The sequence below is a fragment of the Rhipicephalus sanguineus genome, chromosome 1 (assembly GCF_013339695.2).
Source record: "Rhipicephalus sanguineus isolate Rsan-2018 chromosome 1, BIME_Rsan_1.4, whole genome shotgun sequence".
Lineage (NCBI taxonomy): Eukaryota > Metazoa > Arthropoda > Arachnida > Ixodida > Ixodidae > Rhipicephalus > Rhipicephalus sanguineus.
The window spans coordinates 260,451,960-260,471,122 of NC_051176.1; the positions used below are offsets into that span (position 1 = coordinate 260,451,960).

Here is a 19,163-nt window from a genome sequence, read left to right on the forward strand (position 1 = left end):
AGGACACGTGTAAGAGTTCAAACACTTACACAGCATCACGAAGAATGTGCAGGTATTGGAGTTCTTTATTCGGCAAGGGAGGGTTTACTAAATCACCCTTCGCCAACCCCGGCGATGCACTCAACTTCTACAATCAGGCCAGTCAAATGCTGCTGATTTCTGCCTATAATAGTGGTATCTTCAAAACAGGAACAACAACACTTCAGGCAATTAAGAAAAAACATCAACGTCACGTCGTTTTCTTCACTTTGTGTTATTTCTGTCACTTTCTGCACGCATGTTCATATGCTCTTATCGTATCTTCGTCATGTTGGTGTTACACCAGAACTCCGAGGTGGCATACAGTCAAACCCGACTATTTCTAACTCGGATAAATCGAATTAACCTTTATGGCGAACCATTTTTGAACACGACAAGACTTTAACGTGAATACATAGGAAAATATACGGCTACATTGAACAAAAATGCCCGGAACACTTGGTATATCGAACATGGGGAAGCGCGAAACGCCCGAATAAATTGGCTTTCTCTCACAAGAGGTTGAGAGTGGTCTTTTCCGCATGCATCTAGGATAATAATAATACTAATTGTTAGGGTCTAACTGGTTTAACGTCCCAAAATCACGATATGATTATGAGGGACGCCGTAGTGGATGGCTCCGGAATTTCGACCACTTGGGGTTCTTTAACGTGCACCTAAATGTAAGTACACGGGCCTCAAGCATTTTCGCCGCCATCGAAAATGGGGCCGCCCGATCCCGTGACCTTAGGGTCAGCAGTCGAGCACCATAACCACCGTGGCGGGTGCATGCATTTGGGAGATCCAGTGGTTCGATTAGGAAGACGACGCACGCAGCGAGTAGAAACTGCCGATTACGATCACGTCCCATGAACCCGACCATGCATATAATCCGAACTCTGAACTGCAAACCGCCGAAAAATAAAAACTGCAAAAAATTCCCCTCGTATGGGCGCGAAGCTGGCTTCCTTGCATTATTATAAAGCAATGCCGTGAAGCCAATTCGCGCACCGAAAATGGCGTAAATTCTATGATAGTTTTATATCTAATTACACGATATATCGAACGAATTGCAGGTTTTTTGCGAGTTCGATATAAGCGGGTTTCACTGCATCAACAAGCCTACATCAAGACTAGTTTATGCTCTTGTTAACTTGATCGTAGACAAAGTGACTGAAGAAAAAACTCTTCCTTGATTCGATTACGACGCTAACTTCTGGATAACTTCTTAAAGAAACCCAGTCACATGTCACAGGAAGACAAGTCTACTCGGATGTGAAGTAAAAGTTAGATCGCACGAAGAAACCCATGCAGGTCATGACACTCGGCCCACTCCTGTTCACAGCTTCGTTTCATTGAGGCCGCGCCTGTATGGAAAGGAGCCGACGTTGCGGCTCGAGTTGGGCGACGTCGACGACGAAGGCGCCCATCGAGGCGTCTAGTGCGCGGGCCATTTCCATTTCCGGCCGCGCGACCGTTGGCCGCGCGTGAATGAAAGAAGTGGGGGTGGTGTCGGCGGGGGCGACCATCTTCCAGGGAGCGTTCAAGGAGCGAACCCTTTGCACGTCATGGGGGCGCGGATCTTCGCCAGCAGGCTATCGACGGCAGCCCATTTGGAAGCGAGCCATCGCTCTCGCCCTTATCTCCCTCGGGTGCTCTTTCCGAGTGGGGAAAGGGGCGCGGTTGATCCATCCGCGGAGTTTTCTGCCTCAGCAGAGCAATAATTCACCGCGCGCGGCGTGCAGGATCGGGAGCTGCTCGATCCGTCTGGTGGCGGATATTTCCGGCGCTTGCATCCAAACAGGGCGGCTCTCCGGCGCGCACGACAGTGAGCAGACGACCTGAATCCGTGCTCGCGCCGCAACGCCGGAAGTCGACGGCCCGATGCGCGCGGCGCAAGCGGCACGCGCTCGGGCAGCAAAATAGCCTCCGCGCTGGCCGCCGCCAATATTTGCGCGAGGGACGCCGGCTGGGCACCGAACTCGCTCCGGGCCTATTTCTTCTCCGCGTTCAGCAAGCGCCTGCAGATTTTCTCTAATTATAGAGTAGCGATGGTCGATTCTTTAGGTTTGTAGCGATGTAACTAGGCAAAAGAAAGCTCGAAGTACTGAGCTTTGACCTCGGCGTCTACTGTTTCAACAGGGGAGATTTGTCATATTCATTACATGTTCTGTTCATGAGGGCAAGATAGAGAGCTGTGACTTCTCATTTTGTGTGACGACCTAGATGGCTCTATTTCTTTTTTCGTGCTGGTTTTTACTTATCCCGTGACCCTAGGATAATAATAATTGCTGATGTTTAACGTCCCAAAACCACGGTATGATTATGAGGGGCGCCGTAGTGGAGGGCTCCGGAAATTTCGACCACCTGGAGTTCTTTAACGTGCACTTATATCTAAGTACACGGGCCTCAAGCACTTTCGCCTCCTTCTAAAATGCGGCCGCCGCGGCTGGGATTCGATCCCGCGACCTTAGGGTTAGCAGTCGAACACCATAACCGTTATATAGACAACCGTGGCGGGTGTGATAGCGGGATAGTGGTGAAAATTAACGAAGAACCAGTCCTGGCAGCGTTCCATTAATGCGTTAGAATTCGTTTAGCATCATTATTTGTGAAACCATGTTGCACTATGCGTATTAGTGGCACTACCCCGCAACATTGCCTTACGCGAGCGCGGGATACAACCAGTACTTTGAGCGCAACTTCCTCATGGGCCATTTCTGAACCCCGTGCAGCGTCGGCGACAATATACAATCGCAGGCACTGCGACCAGAGACTCAGTGTATAAATCTTTGACCGGAGGCGCAGCGTCTTATCGACAGCTTCTGAAAAATGTCGTTCGGACGACGAATGCAAGAACGTAGCTATTATTACCGCATTCTACAACCCCAGCGAGCATGTTTCCGTACCACGCAAGAGCGTAGCAACGGAACTTCCGGTCGCCGTCACATGCGTGCGAGTCACGTGATCTGAGCAGAAACGCTACGCATGACGTCATACCACCGCCAAAATTTGAATGAGAGAGACAGGTTTAGAATAACAGAGAGCTGAGCTAGTTGGTAAGTATTCATCCTAAAAAGACAGGGCGTGCGAAGGTAGACCGCCACGCGTGCCGGATTGATAGGTTCGCCAGTTGCATGGGCATGCGCAGACAAGTTTTCGTGCCTTCTTTATTTTCCGCCGTTGTGCGTCTCTTCAGATGTTAGTCGGCGTTTGTGGTGTCCTGACTTCTTTCTTGTGTCCGTGTTTGCACGCCCTGTCTTTTTAGAAGGACAGGTTTACTCTGGCTTTGCATAGGATATCGTTATTTTGCGAGTTCCAGTGGCTGGCTAGTGTCACTGGGGGGCCAGTAAGCTACGCCGAGCCGCTTCGCGGCTCTCACCATTTTGCCAGTACCATTACTGCCAGATCCCGAGTCGACAGCGACGTGCCGTAATACGTCCCGTAATATGTGACGTTTCTGCTCCGGTAACGTGATTCTCCTGCATGTGGCGGTGACCGGAAGTTCTGGTGCAGCGCTCTTTATGGTAACCAAACGCACCAGCGCACAGTGAAACGTACGCAGATTTCACAGCTGTTTGTTTCCGCAGTCTTCAGGATCCGTCCACGAAAGCGATTAGACAGCCACAAGGAATTACGGTAAGTTTCCAAAAACATTAGACACTTTTAGCTGGCCGTTTACGATCCCCTCCGGTCAGACCTGCGTATGCTAGCGATTTACAGAAACGCGTAGAAGGATCTTTAGTGCGCGTGCGCAGAACGATCGCGTGAGCAGCGGAACGTAGAACGCACATCTCGCTCCGCTGTGAAATTAATTGAGCGGAGCTAAAGGTGCGTCCACTTGGTTTCGCCGTCTGTGTGCAGTCGCGAAATCCATGCGCACCGACGAGAAATCTATGCGAAAACGCGAAATCTATGCAGTCATCTGCACTGGCTCGGGCCGCTATATCTTTGCGGAGTGGAGCGTAAAGGACGCTCAGCTAAAACTGTCTATTTAAGCTGTATTCTTGCGTGCCTGCACGTGCGTGCGCGAAGACACGCAAGAATACAGACACGAACACCAACGTACTCATTGCTCATGCGCTCATTACACATAACGACATCCGCTTGAGGCACAACTCATGATGCGAAAACACACAATACCGAAAAAGCAGTTACTTCTGAGCTACATGGATCATCTCGCAACAGGGCAGTGCAACGACGACATCTCACAAAGAAGACTGGCGCTCAACAAGGCTCAGTAACGACGGATGTTTGTTGTCGCAAGAGGCTCGTATACATACATACGGTATTTACACGCTTTTAACTCTGTTATAACTATTCGTAAAAGTCACTTCGTACGTTGAGACTCTGTTGTCAGTGATCATTATAATATATTTACATTTTTCGTGATATTGCAGTCGTGTTCCGCTCTTTGGTCGCAGTCAATGGAAACAGCAATGTTGTCTGTGAGGCTGGGAACAGCTTATTCGAAATAGCTAGGCTTGCATTCTGCTCGAACTTGTAATAAGACAACTTCTCCATAGCATGATTATGTACTCCAACGGAGCCTCGCTTTATAACAACATGAATTTACTTGTGATGGTAACGGGGCGCAAGACATCCGCACCTCGTTTCGTACGAGAGAAGTGATAGAAAAGAAGAGTGAAATTGGTGGTTCTTCCAGGTAGGCCGCGAATGTTTTCTGCACGTGATGTTGCCAATGTGAGTTCTATAGGGTGCGATAACGAGATATAATTATACAGCTGTCAGTGGTTTTGCGCTCTGGGTGAAGCTTAAGCTTTTTTTCTATTTCGTAGGAGTAGGAGCTCGGATCGGCTGTTCATGAAGCCAGTATGTTTTGAATTGATGAAAAAAAAAAAGGGCTGCATTTAAAATTCACGCCTTTTAAAACGTTTATCACAGTGATGAAAGCTCGTTTACATCACTTTGCCAACATTGCACACAGCCCTCAAACATATGCAGTCTATCTAAACGTTATTTCTTTCTGTCATGTATATTATGCTCGTAGAAATTTACTTCAGAGTGAGAAAGTATACGTGCTATTTGGTGTCAATAATATACCAAAACCGCTGACAGCCTGAAATAATCAATTTGCAACTGGATAAAACTACATGAGAAGCGCAGCAGTCGTGTCCTTAAGTATTATCACGGCTTCATGATCATCATAAGTCACGGCGACATGTAGCTTTGGAGCTGACACTGTGGCAGCTGTAGCGTCAGCCAGAATAACGCTAAAATAGCAGGAAGCATGTCCGCGCGTCACACAATGATTTTAATTCTCCTTCATTCCATTTGTTGTCCCATAGTGGCATCTTCTCAACTCTATAGAGTAGGTCTTTAGCCGCGGCGGATGATGAGAAAGGAACAGAGACATTTTTCACGAGGGCTGCTTGTTTCTAAGAACTGTCTAGAATCGTCCGGTCGCCTTCGCTATAGTAATATGTCCATCATTAAGATGACTTGGCATTTGTTCTTCGAACAGTCCTAGCGGGAGATTTTCATATAACTGGATAGCTCCAAAATCCAGGGAAAATAATCGTGATACTATCTGAGCCCGCATTTCAGTCAACAACCTTCGGCATTTAATCCCACCTTAACACGAGGAGGCAGCCTCTATTCCTGGCAGCAGCAGCTGCAGTGATATTGCAGTGCAGCGAGAATACCTTCGTATATTTTGATTTCATCATCATCATTAAGAACCGCTTGTTTCATGTACCCTACAGGTCGAACTAAGGCATCTCCCAATGATATACAATTTACCCCATCTTGCGCGAGCTGATTACATTTTATCCCTGCGAACCCTTTAATTTCGTCACTCCATCTAGCTCGCTGCCGTCCTCTGCTGAGTTTCCCATCCCTCAGTAACCATTCTGTTGCTCTAACTGACCACCGGTTGTATGCCCTATACGCATTACGTGGCCGGCCCACGTCCATTTCTTTCCCTTAACATCTGTTAGAATATCCGCTACCCCTCTTTGTTCGCTGACCCGTTCTACTGTCTTCCTATCTCTTAGTGTTACGCCTATCCTTTTCCGCTCCGTGGTGTGCACGCTGCGCGGTCCTCAGCTTTTTCTCTAGTTTCCTTGTTATCCTCCAAGTTCCAGCACCATATGTTAGAACTGGCAGTATGTAGTGATCTTATACTTTTCGCTTTAGGGAGAGCGACATATTGTCTGTCAATATTTGGGAGTCCCCGCCGCATGCGCTCCAGCCCATTTTTGAGCTTCGGTGAATTTGCTTCTCATGAGTGCGCTCCACTGTTAGTAATTGACCTATGCATGCATATTCTTGTGCAGATCCCTATGGTTGGTTGCCAATCGCGAACTCTTTCTCTTTCGCCTGGCTATTCAGCATTACCTTTGTCTCCAGCATATTCATATTTAGCCCCACTTTTTGTAATTCCTCGCCATCATTACTGAACAGCACTACTGTGTCATCTGCAAATCGGAGGTTGCCGAGATACTTTCCGTTAATCTTCATTCCTATTTCTGCCCAGTCCAGTTGCTTAACTACTTCTGCAAAACATGCAGTGAGCAACGTTGGGGAGATCGTAGCTCCTTGTCTGGCCCCTTCCCCTATCTTAATTGCACTGCTTTTCTTTTGTTGAAGCAGGATAGCTATGGTATCTTTGTAGATGTCGGCTAAGGTGTTTATATGTGTGTCAATTATTCTTTCTTGACCTAGTGCTTTCAAGACTTCTGTTATCTCTACTGAATCGAATGCCTTTTCGAAGTCAATGAAAGATATATACCTGTAAAGGCCTTTGTTATACTCAGCAGATTTTTCAATTACCTGGTTGATCACACGACTGTGGTCCATCGTAGAGCATCCTTTCGTGAAACCGGCCTGACTCTAGGCTGGTTAAGTCAAGTGTTTCTCTTATCCTGTTTCAAATTACCTTCGTAAATATTTTGTACATCGCAGAAAGGAATCTGCTAGCTGTATAGTTATTCAACTCTTTTGTCTCATTTATTGTGCATTAATATTATACTTATGTGCTACTATGTTTCTGTATTACTATAATGTAATGTCAACATATGTAATGTTAGGTGCACGTTAAAGAACCCCAGGTGGTCAAAATTTCCGGAGCCCTCCACTACGACGTCTCTCATAATCATATCGTGGTTTTGGGACGTCAAACCCCAGCTATGATTATTATTATTGAAATATATAATGTTGATTTAGATGCGCGCTAAAGAACTCCAAGTGATGGTATTCAATTCAAAGCCCACCGCTCTACGGCGGTGCCATATCTCGCAGCCCATATACGGGGCCAAAGGCCCGATGTTGTTGTCCTGCCATCTTTCACAGTGGCCGTGCTCCGAGATGTAATATCAGAGTTTACTCTATATTCTTTGTACGTGGCTTATTTTTTGTATGCATCGTTCACCTTAATATTGTTAGTAATGATACATTAATCTTTATTGGTCCTAATTTTCCAGGCCTGTAGTTGCAAAAATTTTCCTTACAGTAACACTGTTCGCAAAAGCAAACTCATTGTGACATACCGATTATCAGCGAAGGTAAACGGCAAACGGTAAACAACATTTGGAAACAAATAGTTTTGTGAATTCGGCCCCTAGTGCAATATGTTCGCTGTCTCATCCATATAAGCACGTAATACTTGTAGGTGGGCATGGTGGGTTAGTGCAGCCTGCTGAGCAACACGCGATAAATACATATTTGTTTTGCGGTCTTAGTGTTCGTGAAGTTATACAGGTTTGTTCAGAACATCGAAAATATCTGAGCCGGTTGTGGTACAATAGTTGGTGAATCAGCGTTCTGAAAATCAAACCCCTGTTTCGTCACAGAACTGCCCCTTCAGTAAAAAGTTGTGCAATTTTCCTCTGTGGTCAGACAGAAGCACTGGCTGTGCTATGATAAGGACGATCAGTATTTATGTTTATGCTGTTGGGACTGCTCTGAAACGACCCGTGTAGTTTCGCCCAAAGAACGAGGCTTTGTTAAAAAAAAAACAAAAAGGCTATGTCCATTTAGCGGGAAATGCGAAAGAAATGCGCTAGCATTACGTCGGGGGATGGGGCACCAGCGTGATCGAGCAACTCTTAGTGATCAACCGTGCCTCCAGTGCTGGGGCAGGCCTCGTACGTCGATGGTGCACGAGGGAAACCGTCTGCACTGTGGAAGCGTCTGAACGCGCTTGCTTGCACGCGAGGTATCTACAGGGGTATGCTGTAAGTGTTACCGTGGGAACATATCTACAGGGGTATATTCTGCTTCCCTTGTTGAGGCATGCGCCTATGGCGTAGATGTTTGAGCATAGGGCCTCGCTATCACAGACCCAGAATGTTACCGTAGCAACATTTAATTTATATTTATTTTATTACTTACAAACGCCACTTCACCGCCCCGCCCTTTCCGCCCGGCCGCCATTCGCCGCTGCGCGCATACCGGCGGCTTCATTCAGATCGCCTCAACGGAAAATTCCTCCGAGCTGACGGTCCTATTGCCAAACGCAGTAATAGCTAGCGCTATGTGAGCAGTAAGGAATCGCAGTGTTTCGCTCAGCGTCAGTTGCAGGAAACCTTCCCAGCGGCATGCGTAAAATCTGCCCTTCGCTGTTTGTTTGGAAACGAGCCCAGCCGTCTGTACTTTAGTCTGAGGCCTTCCGAAAAACACTTATGACCCGAGACGAAGGAGATTCAAGTAGGCAAAGTCCACGCGAGATGCAAACGAAGTGACAGAGAGCAAACAGCTACAGAAATATGCTCTAGCGCCTTAACTTCTTCCACACGTCTTTATAATTGCGGGGGTTTTACGTGCCAAAACCACGATATGGTTACGAGGCACGCCGTAGTGGAGGGCTGAGGATAATTTAGACTACCTGCGGTTGTTCAAGCTGCACTGACATCGCACAGTACACGGGCCTCTGGCATTTAGCCTCCATCAAAATGCGACTGCCAAGGGCGGAGTCGAACCCGTGTCTTTTGGGTGAATAGCCGAGCACCGTAATCACTGCACCACCGTGGCGGCTGTTGCATATGTCCGTTTGTCTATACAATCAAGGTTCTCTGGCGCTCTGGAGAAGCATGGTTTTTGCTGATTCTTCCTCTTTTTCATTTTGCGCTTTACAAAATACTTCGTACAACTTTCGCGTGCAACTGTGTGTTTGTTTTGCACCTGTCTCGTGCCCCGGAGCTCGCAATGCAGCGGCTGCATCATGAAAACATGCTGTCCTCACTCGCACGTTTTCGGTGTCTCGTTGAGGCGAAATAAAGGCACACCCATGAAAAAGCAATTCGCCACTTTCATGAAAAAGTTCAGTGTGGGGTCCTGCTGACCGGCAGTGTTATTTTATACATGTATATACACTGTTGCAATCCACCATGTTGTCGAATGCTGCCATCGTTTCTTTTAACACGAGAGTGTTTTATCCCGGGGTCCACCGGATTTTATTGAGGTATTTCCGTGCGGAAATGACGTCGAAAAAATGCACTCGACCAGATGGCAAAGAAAAAAAGGTTCCATCAACGGGAGCCCCGCTACCTCTCGATCAGCGGCAACAGGTGCCGGGCACGCTATCCACTGCGCCACGGTCACACACTGTAGAGGCTTTACAAACGCGCCTTTTATATCTCACACTTTCCTCTCACAGTTCTCTTGGTCCGCAGGGTGGTGTCGCTCCTCTGGGAGCGGTAAAGTGAAGTAATGCATCATGACAATGGCCTCCGCGATTAGCTTCTGCAACGCGTCGTTGCTACGCGTCCGTCCCATTCGGCGCGTTTCCAAAATGAGAAGGGCAATTTTATCGACGCCTTAACACACCGCGAGGTGGCGACCTAAGCCCAAGCCTCGGCCTCGCCCATAGCAACCATGCATGCCAAAAATACCTCTGCGACGCGCGCCGGCCTCGCCTGGCTGTAACACCGCGTTCCACGATATAAAGGCCTGACCACACGTACGCGTTGCAGTGCGTCGGCGCGTGACGTGTAGACTCGGGGCTGCGCCCTCTCCCTATGGAGGGAGAGGGCTTGACTTCAAGTCTACACGCCACGCGCTGACGCGCTGCAACGTGTACATAGGGTCAGGCCTTTACTCTCGCCCCGAGAAAAATCGCGGCCGGGCTACAGGGGAGACGACGCGCGTTGCACTTCCGTCTAGACCGGCAGAGGTGTCCAATAACTCTTTAACATGCCGCGGGATAGCGACTTTAGCCCAAGTTCTGCGTCCCATGAGCGACTCTATTCTGGCTGTCGCACCGCCTTCTCTGATTACGATCTCACCATTAACTACTACAGCAACCACAAGGGCTTGTTTAATCATTGATCGTGGACGTTAGTCGTCGGGATGAAGATGTACCACCCAGCGTCAACGTGGGTGCATCCACGTTAAACGGTGGTATAGCTGCCAAACACCAATAGACATTGTGCAAGCTCTCTTATATCAATGCACAGTAAACATTCAACTACTTCTGTAAGGACACGTTTTACTTTCGTGTTATACTGATTCCTCTGACGGAGGGATCAACCATGTTTTTTAGACAACCTGAGAGGTCGTATAGCAGCCTTGTGGGCTTACACCTGTATCTAAAGCTGAGAAGACATCCGGCTCGAATCTGGCATTGGTTACTAATCTTTTACATATATCAAAGATGATATGGTGATATGAAGGCAATTCCTGGGCACATATAGTATACGGCTTCAGTGACGACGTCGGCGTTGTAGACGATTATCTATATATGGAGATAAATAAGCCTTTCTCACTAGTTGTGTATCATGATTAACAACACATGCAGTTATTCTTTATGTGTTCTCTATTGTTAATTGAGCTCAACTGAGCCGCGTATTTGGAGATCGCGGGATCGAATCCAGGTCACAGCCGCATTTTCGATGCGGAAGCGAAAATGCTTGAGGCCCGTGTATTTAGATTTAGACGCACGTTAAAGAACCCCAGGTGGTCTAAATTTCCGGAGCCTTCCACTACGGCGTCCCTCATAATCATATCATGGTTTTGGGGCGTTAAACCGCAATTATCATTATTACTGAGCCGCGCATTTGGAATTTCTATCCACGACAGCACACGCACAGGGACTCCTTCACCAAGGGTAAAAAATTGGAAAGGCTGCCTTGGCAGCTCAGCCGCTATGCTGTTTCAATGCTCGAGGAGGCGGGTTCGATTTCCGTCCTGCATGGGCGGCCGCTTTTCGACGGGGCGAAATGCCGAAACATTCCTGTACTATCGGCGCCAAATGAAACCCGCACAGCGGCTATAGCCTTCGAAATGGTGTAGTGTGCGCCGTCCAGTTATCACCATGGACAGGCGCCGCGCATATGCGCAGTGCGGCCAAACCGGATGCGCGCGCCTGTCAATGGTGATGACAGGACGGCGCGCACTATACCATTGCGAAGGCTTGCCGCTGTTCGGGTTTCATTTGGCGCCGGCAGTACTTACGTTTAACAGCAAAAGAACTCCAGGTGGTCAGAATTGATATCGAGTGCCCCAGCACGGCGTGCCTCGTAATCATATTGTGGTTTTGGTATGTAAAACCACATGATTCAGTTTATGACTTAGAGCACACGTACACCTGCTACACGCTCAAGTTCCCGAGCACCCACGCATGCGCAGCGGTGCGGGGCAGCTCGTGAGTGTCGAAGAGCGACACGAGCGCAGAGGTCTACTCGAGGAGATATGGACGCTCGGTCCGCACGCCTAAAGCCATGTCGTACGCATACATATACAGCGAAACGTTTGCTATGCGCACGGAGGGGCAGGGAGTATGTGCTCGCTCTTGTGATCCTGTCTGACCGCGATACGTGGTGCGGAGTGACTCTGTCCTGCAACAGCTGGTCTGACAGATAGCAACAAAAACCAGATTGTGCATTTTGAAGCGCTGTCAATGACTCATACTCTAAGAAAAAAAAGGTGTCCTTTGACTCTCTTTTTATACATGTATAGTGCTACACGTGTGTAGCACTCCCATTAGATAGGCAAGTTGACGCTCTTTAGGAGAGCCGTGCATTGACTCTCTTTTGGAAAGTCGTTCGTTTCACGACTCTCCTAAAGAGCGTCAACGTACCTCTAAAGGGAGTTCTACACATATGACTCTCACATGTATAAAAAGAGAGTCACAGTTCTTAGAGTGCAGCATATGAAGTGATGTCTGCCGAGGCGTCCAGCCACCATGGTTAGAAGAGTTTCGTAGGTGTAAACAGCGATTCCTAGCGACGCGCGGTTGACGCCACTTGCAAGGTGGCGAGCATCGACAAGCGTATGTGTGATCTATTGTGTTGGACATTCTTAAGTTCACTCCTTTCGTTAGTACTTCTTAACTTACATCCGTGTCCAACAACGCCTACCTTCCTGCTGTTTTCATGATGCTTACTTTGTCTTCGCAGTTTTCATAAACCGTGCAGTGTATACTACCAATAAGTAATTAAGTTCAATGAAAATTTGCAAACAGAGGGAGGGGGAGAGAAAGAAATTAAGGGGTTTGACTGGATGCACGTGTGATTGGCTACCCTGTACTACACGAAGGAGATAAACGGGTGAACAAAATTACTAGGAGATAGGTATAACTGGCTCAGCATCGAGGGGTATATAAAGCAGTTTGGGCAATTGACTACATTTGTTTCTTTCGGTGTACCTCCCTTCGCGAAATAACGGCCGGTGTTTCTTGATTTATTGTTTTTGATTCGAAATAAGCATGTCGATCAATCATAGCGCAAGAAGTGGTCAATAGTTGGGCAATAAAACGCAATGTCGATGTTTTTATTAAAAAGAGAAATGATTAATTCATTCATTCTTTCGAACTCCTAGAACACTGGTCTACTTGGTCTTCAACGCGGGCCGCTCTGAGGTCGTTGTTGCGGTTTCTTCAAGAAACCGGACTGAATGACAAATTGTGACGTTTCACAGACAATTTTGGTGCGCAGTACTTCGACGGTGCTGTAGTCATGACTTTGTTTTGTTTGTTTTGCCGCCTAGTGTCGTCAAAGACTCTTATGTTTTTTCATTCTTTTACAGCGCCTTCCCCCCTTCCCAAGTACAGGGTAGCAAACCGCAGACTTACTCTGGTTAGCCTCCCTGTCTTTCCTTTATTTCCCTCTCTCTCCCTCTCTCACGTCTAAAGAGCGACATTAAAGCCGAGCAGGAGAGACTCCACATTTGCGTAGCAGAAATCCTAGCAGTATATGGGAACACTCCTGAAATATTCCTTACTGAAGTTTGTTAAAAATTGTATTGTTGATCTTGTTCCATTGGCTTTCCAGACCCTAGCGTATCTGGCAAAAAAAAAAAAAAAACCTTTTTAACAGCGGAGCTGTTTAAAAGCACACTAAAGAGCAAACCGATTTTTCTCATATTAGTAAAGTACTCTTTCACGATGCCAAAAACACCACGCTTGCTGCGAGAAGACGCTTAGTAAGCGAGAAAACACGCTAAAACAAAATGTGGGTGGCGACGCCACCTTGAACTTTTCCGCACCATTCGCCGTGACGTCACATGTTTTGACGGAGCCTAGTAGTGACTACGTAGTTCCTAATCGGTAAAAGATGAAGTACATTGTCCTCTTAGGGGCCATAGACTTAGCGTACCAAGTTTGGGGTAATTTTGTTGAGCCAATGGCGCCAAAATACGATAAATACACTTTGAAATCCTTGACATCACGCGGGGAGATTTCGGCGCGAAATTAAAGATGAAACTTTGAACTTGGTTTTCTCCTCTATTAATAAACCTATGATGGCGAAATTAACATTATAGTTCTCAGAGTACAATTTATCGATCTAAACCGATTCATTGTTTCTCTTTAGTGTCCCTTTAAGGCCGAGGTAAATCCCTGGGGATCTGTCGTCCGCACTTTCTAGCCCAGCAGCGAGAGCGAAGCCTGACGAGAGGGAACGCATGGGTAAACCTAAGTGGGTGAGAGGGAAGCCTAGTGTAGCGAGTTGAGCCTGGTAGAGAAAGGGTAGTGACGTGGTGAGGGCTAGAGAGGAGGATAGCAAAGGCGATGCTATGGCGGGAGTGAAGCAGGTGGTGTGGAGAGCAGGACCGGCTGATAACTATCCTGGAAAAAGCTTAGAGTCTCGCATTCGTTCTAGAATGTTCGGAAATGGCCAAGCTAAAACTGATGCCATCAGCTCCGCTGTTTAATCAGCCTTCGCGGCGTTGTCAGTTGGCTGCGCATAATTTTTTCTTGCTGTATTTGCCGAGTCGTTCAAGAGCGACGTTGCCGAGTTGCAGAGATACGCCGATACATAGCGCATCATTTCCTAGCGCGCAGTGAAAGGTTAAATCAGGCCGTCACAAGCAGTTGAAAAATATGTATCTGCTCGAGCTAAAAAATAAAAAAAGAAAAAGCAGCCGGCATGACTGAAAACAGAAATTACACTATCTCGTCACGCTATGTATATACATATAGCGCTCTCCCTCTTTTCTTCTTGCGCCTTATTGTGCATATTTGTCCCCTAAGCAGTATGTATGTTAATCACTTTACATTACTTGGTGATTTCACTTATTTCCTCATGCTTGCTAGGCGCCGTAGCTCTATGGCTACTATAGATCGCGCTGCTTAGCCCGAGGACACGGGTTCGATTCTCGGCCGCGGCGGCCGCATTTCGAGTGGGGCGACATGCAAAGACGTTCGGGTGCTTGGATTTAGTTAACTTTAAAGAACTACGGGTCGTAAAAGGTAATCTGGTATGCCTTATTACAACATGTATCATAATTATGTCGTGTTCCTGGCATGTGAAAGACGATAATTTATTGTTTCCTAAAATTTTTAAACATATTGTTTCCAGTAAGTGCGCTTATGTGCTTTTTTTGCGCATGCAAATATCTTGTTGCTGAGAAATCAGCGACAATTTTTCGCCATTTTCAGTCATTTAATAAATGAATCTACCAAATTATTAATCTGTTCATTGATAAGGGGAATTGCAGATGTCGACTCTTGATACTCTGTGCAAATGCACAATAATATATAATTTTAACTGCACGAAATTTCTATCAACCAGTCATATGTACCAGAATGACTTATTTCCGATGCAAAATCAGCACACAGCGTTAGCGTGATCAATTACTGATTTATGAGAGTCGCTGCTGCATAAATTTTTTTATAGACAAACACAGTCCATTTTTATTGAGATCAAACTAAGTTGAGAAATCCTCCTCGCTGTATATGGCAATGGTTCTTTTGTTTCGTCAATAAAAATAAATTTCGAAAAACCACGAGATGTACCAAAAATAGTAAACACTGGAATAAAACATAATAATATTGTCCTAAAAAGTAGCAGTCGTCTGCGAAAAGTTGTAGCTTCAATAAAGTCCGCGGATGTCGGGTGAAGACGTGGGCACATTTCACGCAGACGCGCAATGTGTCACCCAGAGTAGCTGTAGTCGATAAATGTCAAGCAACGGTTTCAAAGAAGCGCTCAAGTGCGCTCACTGTTCTACGATTCACTGCTTCTGATGGTCGTGTACCGAACACCTTGGCAAATGCAAAAGCCCGCTATGGCTTAAAAAAAAAAAAAAAGACGCGGTTTTTGATTGAGACGCTGTGTAGTGCGTTTCGGACATACCAGGAGCAGGTGGAACACCATTTAGTCCTCGTGACTTCGAGAACATGCTGTTTGAGAAGACAGACATACGCTTAGTTCTTAATAGGAAGTGTTTTGTGTAGGCAGTTCTGACGGGCACTTGACGCAAAAGGGTGCCAGTGTGTCGTGGAATTGACGCAAATGTGGATGCTAAAAAGACTGCACTTCAAACCAAAATACGTTAATCCTTTGGAACGTACGTGCCACATCTTGGGATGACTCTCATTTCGGGCATTAAGTGGTTGTGTGTGGACTGAACTGCATGGATGGGAACTCGAATAATGCGGCGACATGACTACACACAATGCACTATATACCAAAGGAGATTCTTGTACGTGTATCTTGTGATGTTAGTGAAATGGATGCTGCTTGTGGAAATCGCACGCAACTACGCCGGCTATACGTGCCTGCAGCGGCTGCGGAAGTCACCGAAGTTCTCTTGTGAAAGTGAAGTGAGAAATTATAGTATTAGTTATTATAACTGCTATTAAATGTAACGGAATATAGTATAGACCTCGCCATGAGAAGAATCGATTTTATTTGTATGTTAACTAGTGCACTATTTTCACTCCTTATCCTCTATTCCGGAAAAAAGTTCTTATGATCTAGTCATTCGTTAGAGAAGTTTCAGGCAATCCGGTTGCTGGGCGCATGGGATTGACCAAAACACTTAAGCGAACAACGAAAAGCTTTATGAATTGGGCCTCGCCTTCACTCGTAACTCGACAGCTCAAAAATTTTACTATTTTTAATCTAAGTGTGTGTACTCGTGGTGTTTAACTACTCTGAAACATCCGTCTGCGAGTACGCATCTTTGCACAACGGCGTGCACTTCTGAGTGTGCAGACTCATTGCCTTTTGTAGCCACCAGTGTGCATTAATTATTCAACAGAACACACTAAATAATGGTTATAATATGTTCAAATAATGAAGGTTGGCTTGTATGTGCCCGTGCAAGCTTTCTTTAGTTTATTTATTTAAGCATTGTTATTGCAGAGAACAAATTCGGAAAAGGCCGCACTGGATTGCCGTCTTATAAACACACGAAAAACAAATAACTTTTCATTTTTAGGAACCATGAAGAAATGTTTAGTAGTCTGCAGCAAAACTGTTGAAAAAGTGCCAGGCTTTTTTTAATTTTTTTGTATATGCTCAGCATAAATATCGGTTGGAATCTCAACTGAACGTTCGTTGAGGGATCCACACAAATCAGTTGTCATTGTGCCGAAAACTTTAAAGTTTATTTACGCGTGGTTCAATTACGCGTGTCGTAACTATGTAACAGGTGACAAGAATAATGTTGCTCTTTCAGGGATGCCCCTCCCAGGTGATGTGCAGGAGGAAGAGACACGGGAGACCATTTCGTTCGTGTTGTCTCGCCATGCGTTACTCATGTGGGGTTTGTCGCTGAAACAATGCAGGACCCGTTCCTGCAACAGGTCATAAAGTGGGCGACTTCGACATGGCCGGCAGTGAAGATGTTGCCTGCTGAGGCAGTTTCGTTTTACAGGGTGCGGACTGAGAACTCAGCCGTTGGAGACCTCCTGCTTCGTGGAGACAAATTCGTAGTACCTTCGTCTCTTGTAGGACGGCTGCTTGGCACAGCCCACGAGTCTCATCAAGGAATATAACGAGGACTAGGCGGCGACTACGTGAGCAATACTGGTGGCCTTACAAGTGAAAGTGACTCCAATACTGGAGTCACTTTCAAGAAATGTTCGTCTTCTTTTATAGCAGCCGCTGCGGTGATTCTGTGGTTACGCTGCTCGGCTGCTGACCAGAAAAAACGAGCGTTCGATCCCGGCCGCGGCGGTCGTATTTCGATGGAGGCGAAATGCTAGAAACCCATGTACTGTGCGATGTCAGTGCCCGTTAAAGAACCCCAGGTGGCCGAAATTATTCGGAACCCTTCAATACGGCGTCTCTCATAGCCTGATTCGCTTTGGGACGTTAAACCCCATAAACCAACCAACCATCTTTTTTTGGTGAACAACAACCGCATTGTAAGGACAAATCAGCATCGCTCTTCCAACTGGTCAAATGTGGAAGCCGAGCATGGCTCTTCAACCAACCACATGTCATCTCGGACGTCATTTGAAGGTTGCGCAACGTGCAAAGACATCGCGAAAATTAGACGACGTTAGATTCATATAAGCATCGACTGGACGCACGGAGACGCTATAATTCCTCTTGCGATGAAATAGTCGGCTTTTATTTATGTGAAAACCCATGCGCGCAAGGGCCGCCCGACTCGCACGCGTGTGCGAACATGCATTTATGGCGCAAATAGTGTAGTGTGCGAAAAATGGGAGTACCAAATACTTGAAGCATGATATAGAAGTTAGGCTTTTTATGTGCATATAATGCTCGTCTTTTATGTAATGTTCATGTTAACGCTAGGACTGTTAAAGCAGACGCAACAAGAGAGTGCCACTGCTGCTACATGGGGGATCTAAAATGACACTCCATCTGCGTACCTATTTCTGGATTCTTTTTAAGTCTTCTCTTTTCTTTTTATTCTGTTACATTTCCTGCGCCAGCTCCAACGAACTTAGCCATGTGGTGGAAACTACTTGACCGTGATGCACGTGCAGGTACGATTCTTTTAGTTCAGTTTAAACGTCGCAGTTCTGCAACGTGGCGCCGCAAATTACTTGTTTCGTATGACTTTGAAAATGAAAGCTGCAACTGACACGAGAAAGAGGACGGGACAGGTGTGCTGCTTCCGCAAATGGTATGCACTCCTCTCGTCTTCTGTCTCGTCTTGTGTAGCATTTGAGCGTAACGCCAGCTGTCAACACTGCAACTAGTGTATCGCATCAGTAAATTAACGCGCGCGATTTCGTGAGTGACGGCGTACTTCTTTGCACAAGCGCTTGCTTGTCTCTGCAGCGATCTCTCGGTTACCGGTCCACTGCACGCAGGTAAACAACTATAGCCCTCGTGACATGCATTTGAACGCAGCAGGTAGCACGGCCTCGCCAAATTCGGGCCTCGAGCAAGAAAAGCGTCACTGACCTGCCGTGAGTCTCTGCGAGGAGGCGGCCACCGGCGGCTCTTCTGTGGCTCGCGTGCGCGCGGCCCGACAGCATCGAAAGGACGGCTCCAAATGCCGGCGGCCGATTGACGACGCGGTCCTGGCCGCGTTCGCTGCTCGGGCGAGAAGGGCTTCCGAATAGGCGGCTGCATGGCTCGAAGTCGCGGTAAGCTCTGCAGCCGCCGATTTTTTTCCTCATGAGGTCTTCTGCTGGAAAGACCACCCGTAACAGCTTTCTTCTTGCTTCTGATATTTATATATCTTTATATATATATATATATATATAAATATATATATATGCGTGTGCCTGTGTATGTGTTCCTGCGAGGGATCCATATAAATAAATAAGTTTGTTATTACAACAAACAAAAGTCCCCAAAAGCGCGCTTCCTCCGGCTGCTTCTCGAAAACTCTTTCTCTTCCCCCGTGCTTGGTGCGGCGCGGGCGAGGGGCCCAGGCGCGCCAGACGGACACAGGCGCCCCTTTTGGTTATGCGCCCCGGCGCTTGTTTTCCTTTTGCGGATTAAGTTTTAGCATGGCGGGGGAAAGAGGCA

General features: G+C 46.8%; 1 protein-coding gene across 1 annotated transcript in view; it reads right to left on the bottom strand.

The window, feature by feature from the left end:
• Positions 1–18,856, bottom strand: part of LOC119378835 (uncharacterized) — a 76,104-nt gene extending 57,248 nt beyond the window's left edge. The window contains exon 1 of the mRNA XM_037647857.2: positions 18,591–18,856. Coding sequence (XP_037503785.1) covers positions 18,591–18,761 — 171 coding nt within the window. The 5' untranslated portion in view covers positions 18,762–18,856. The remainder of the gene's footprint in view (positions 1–18,590) is intronic.
• Positions 18,857–19,163: the final 307 nt, after the last annotated feature.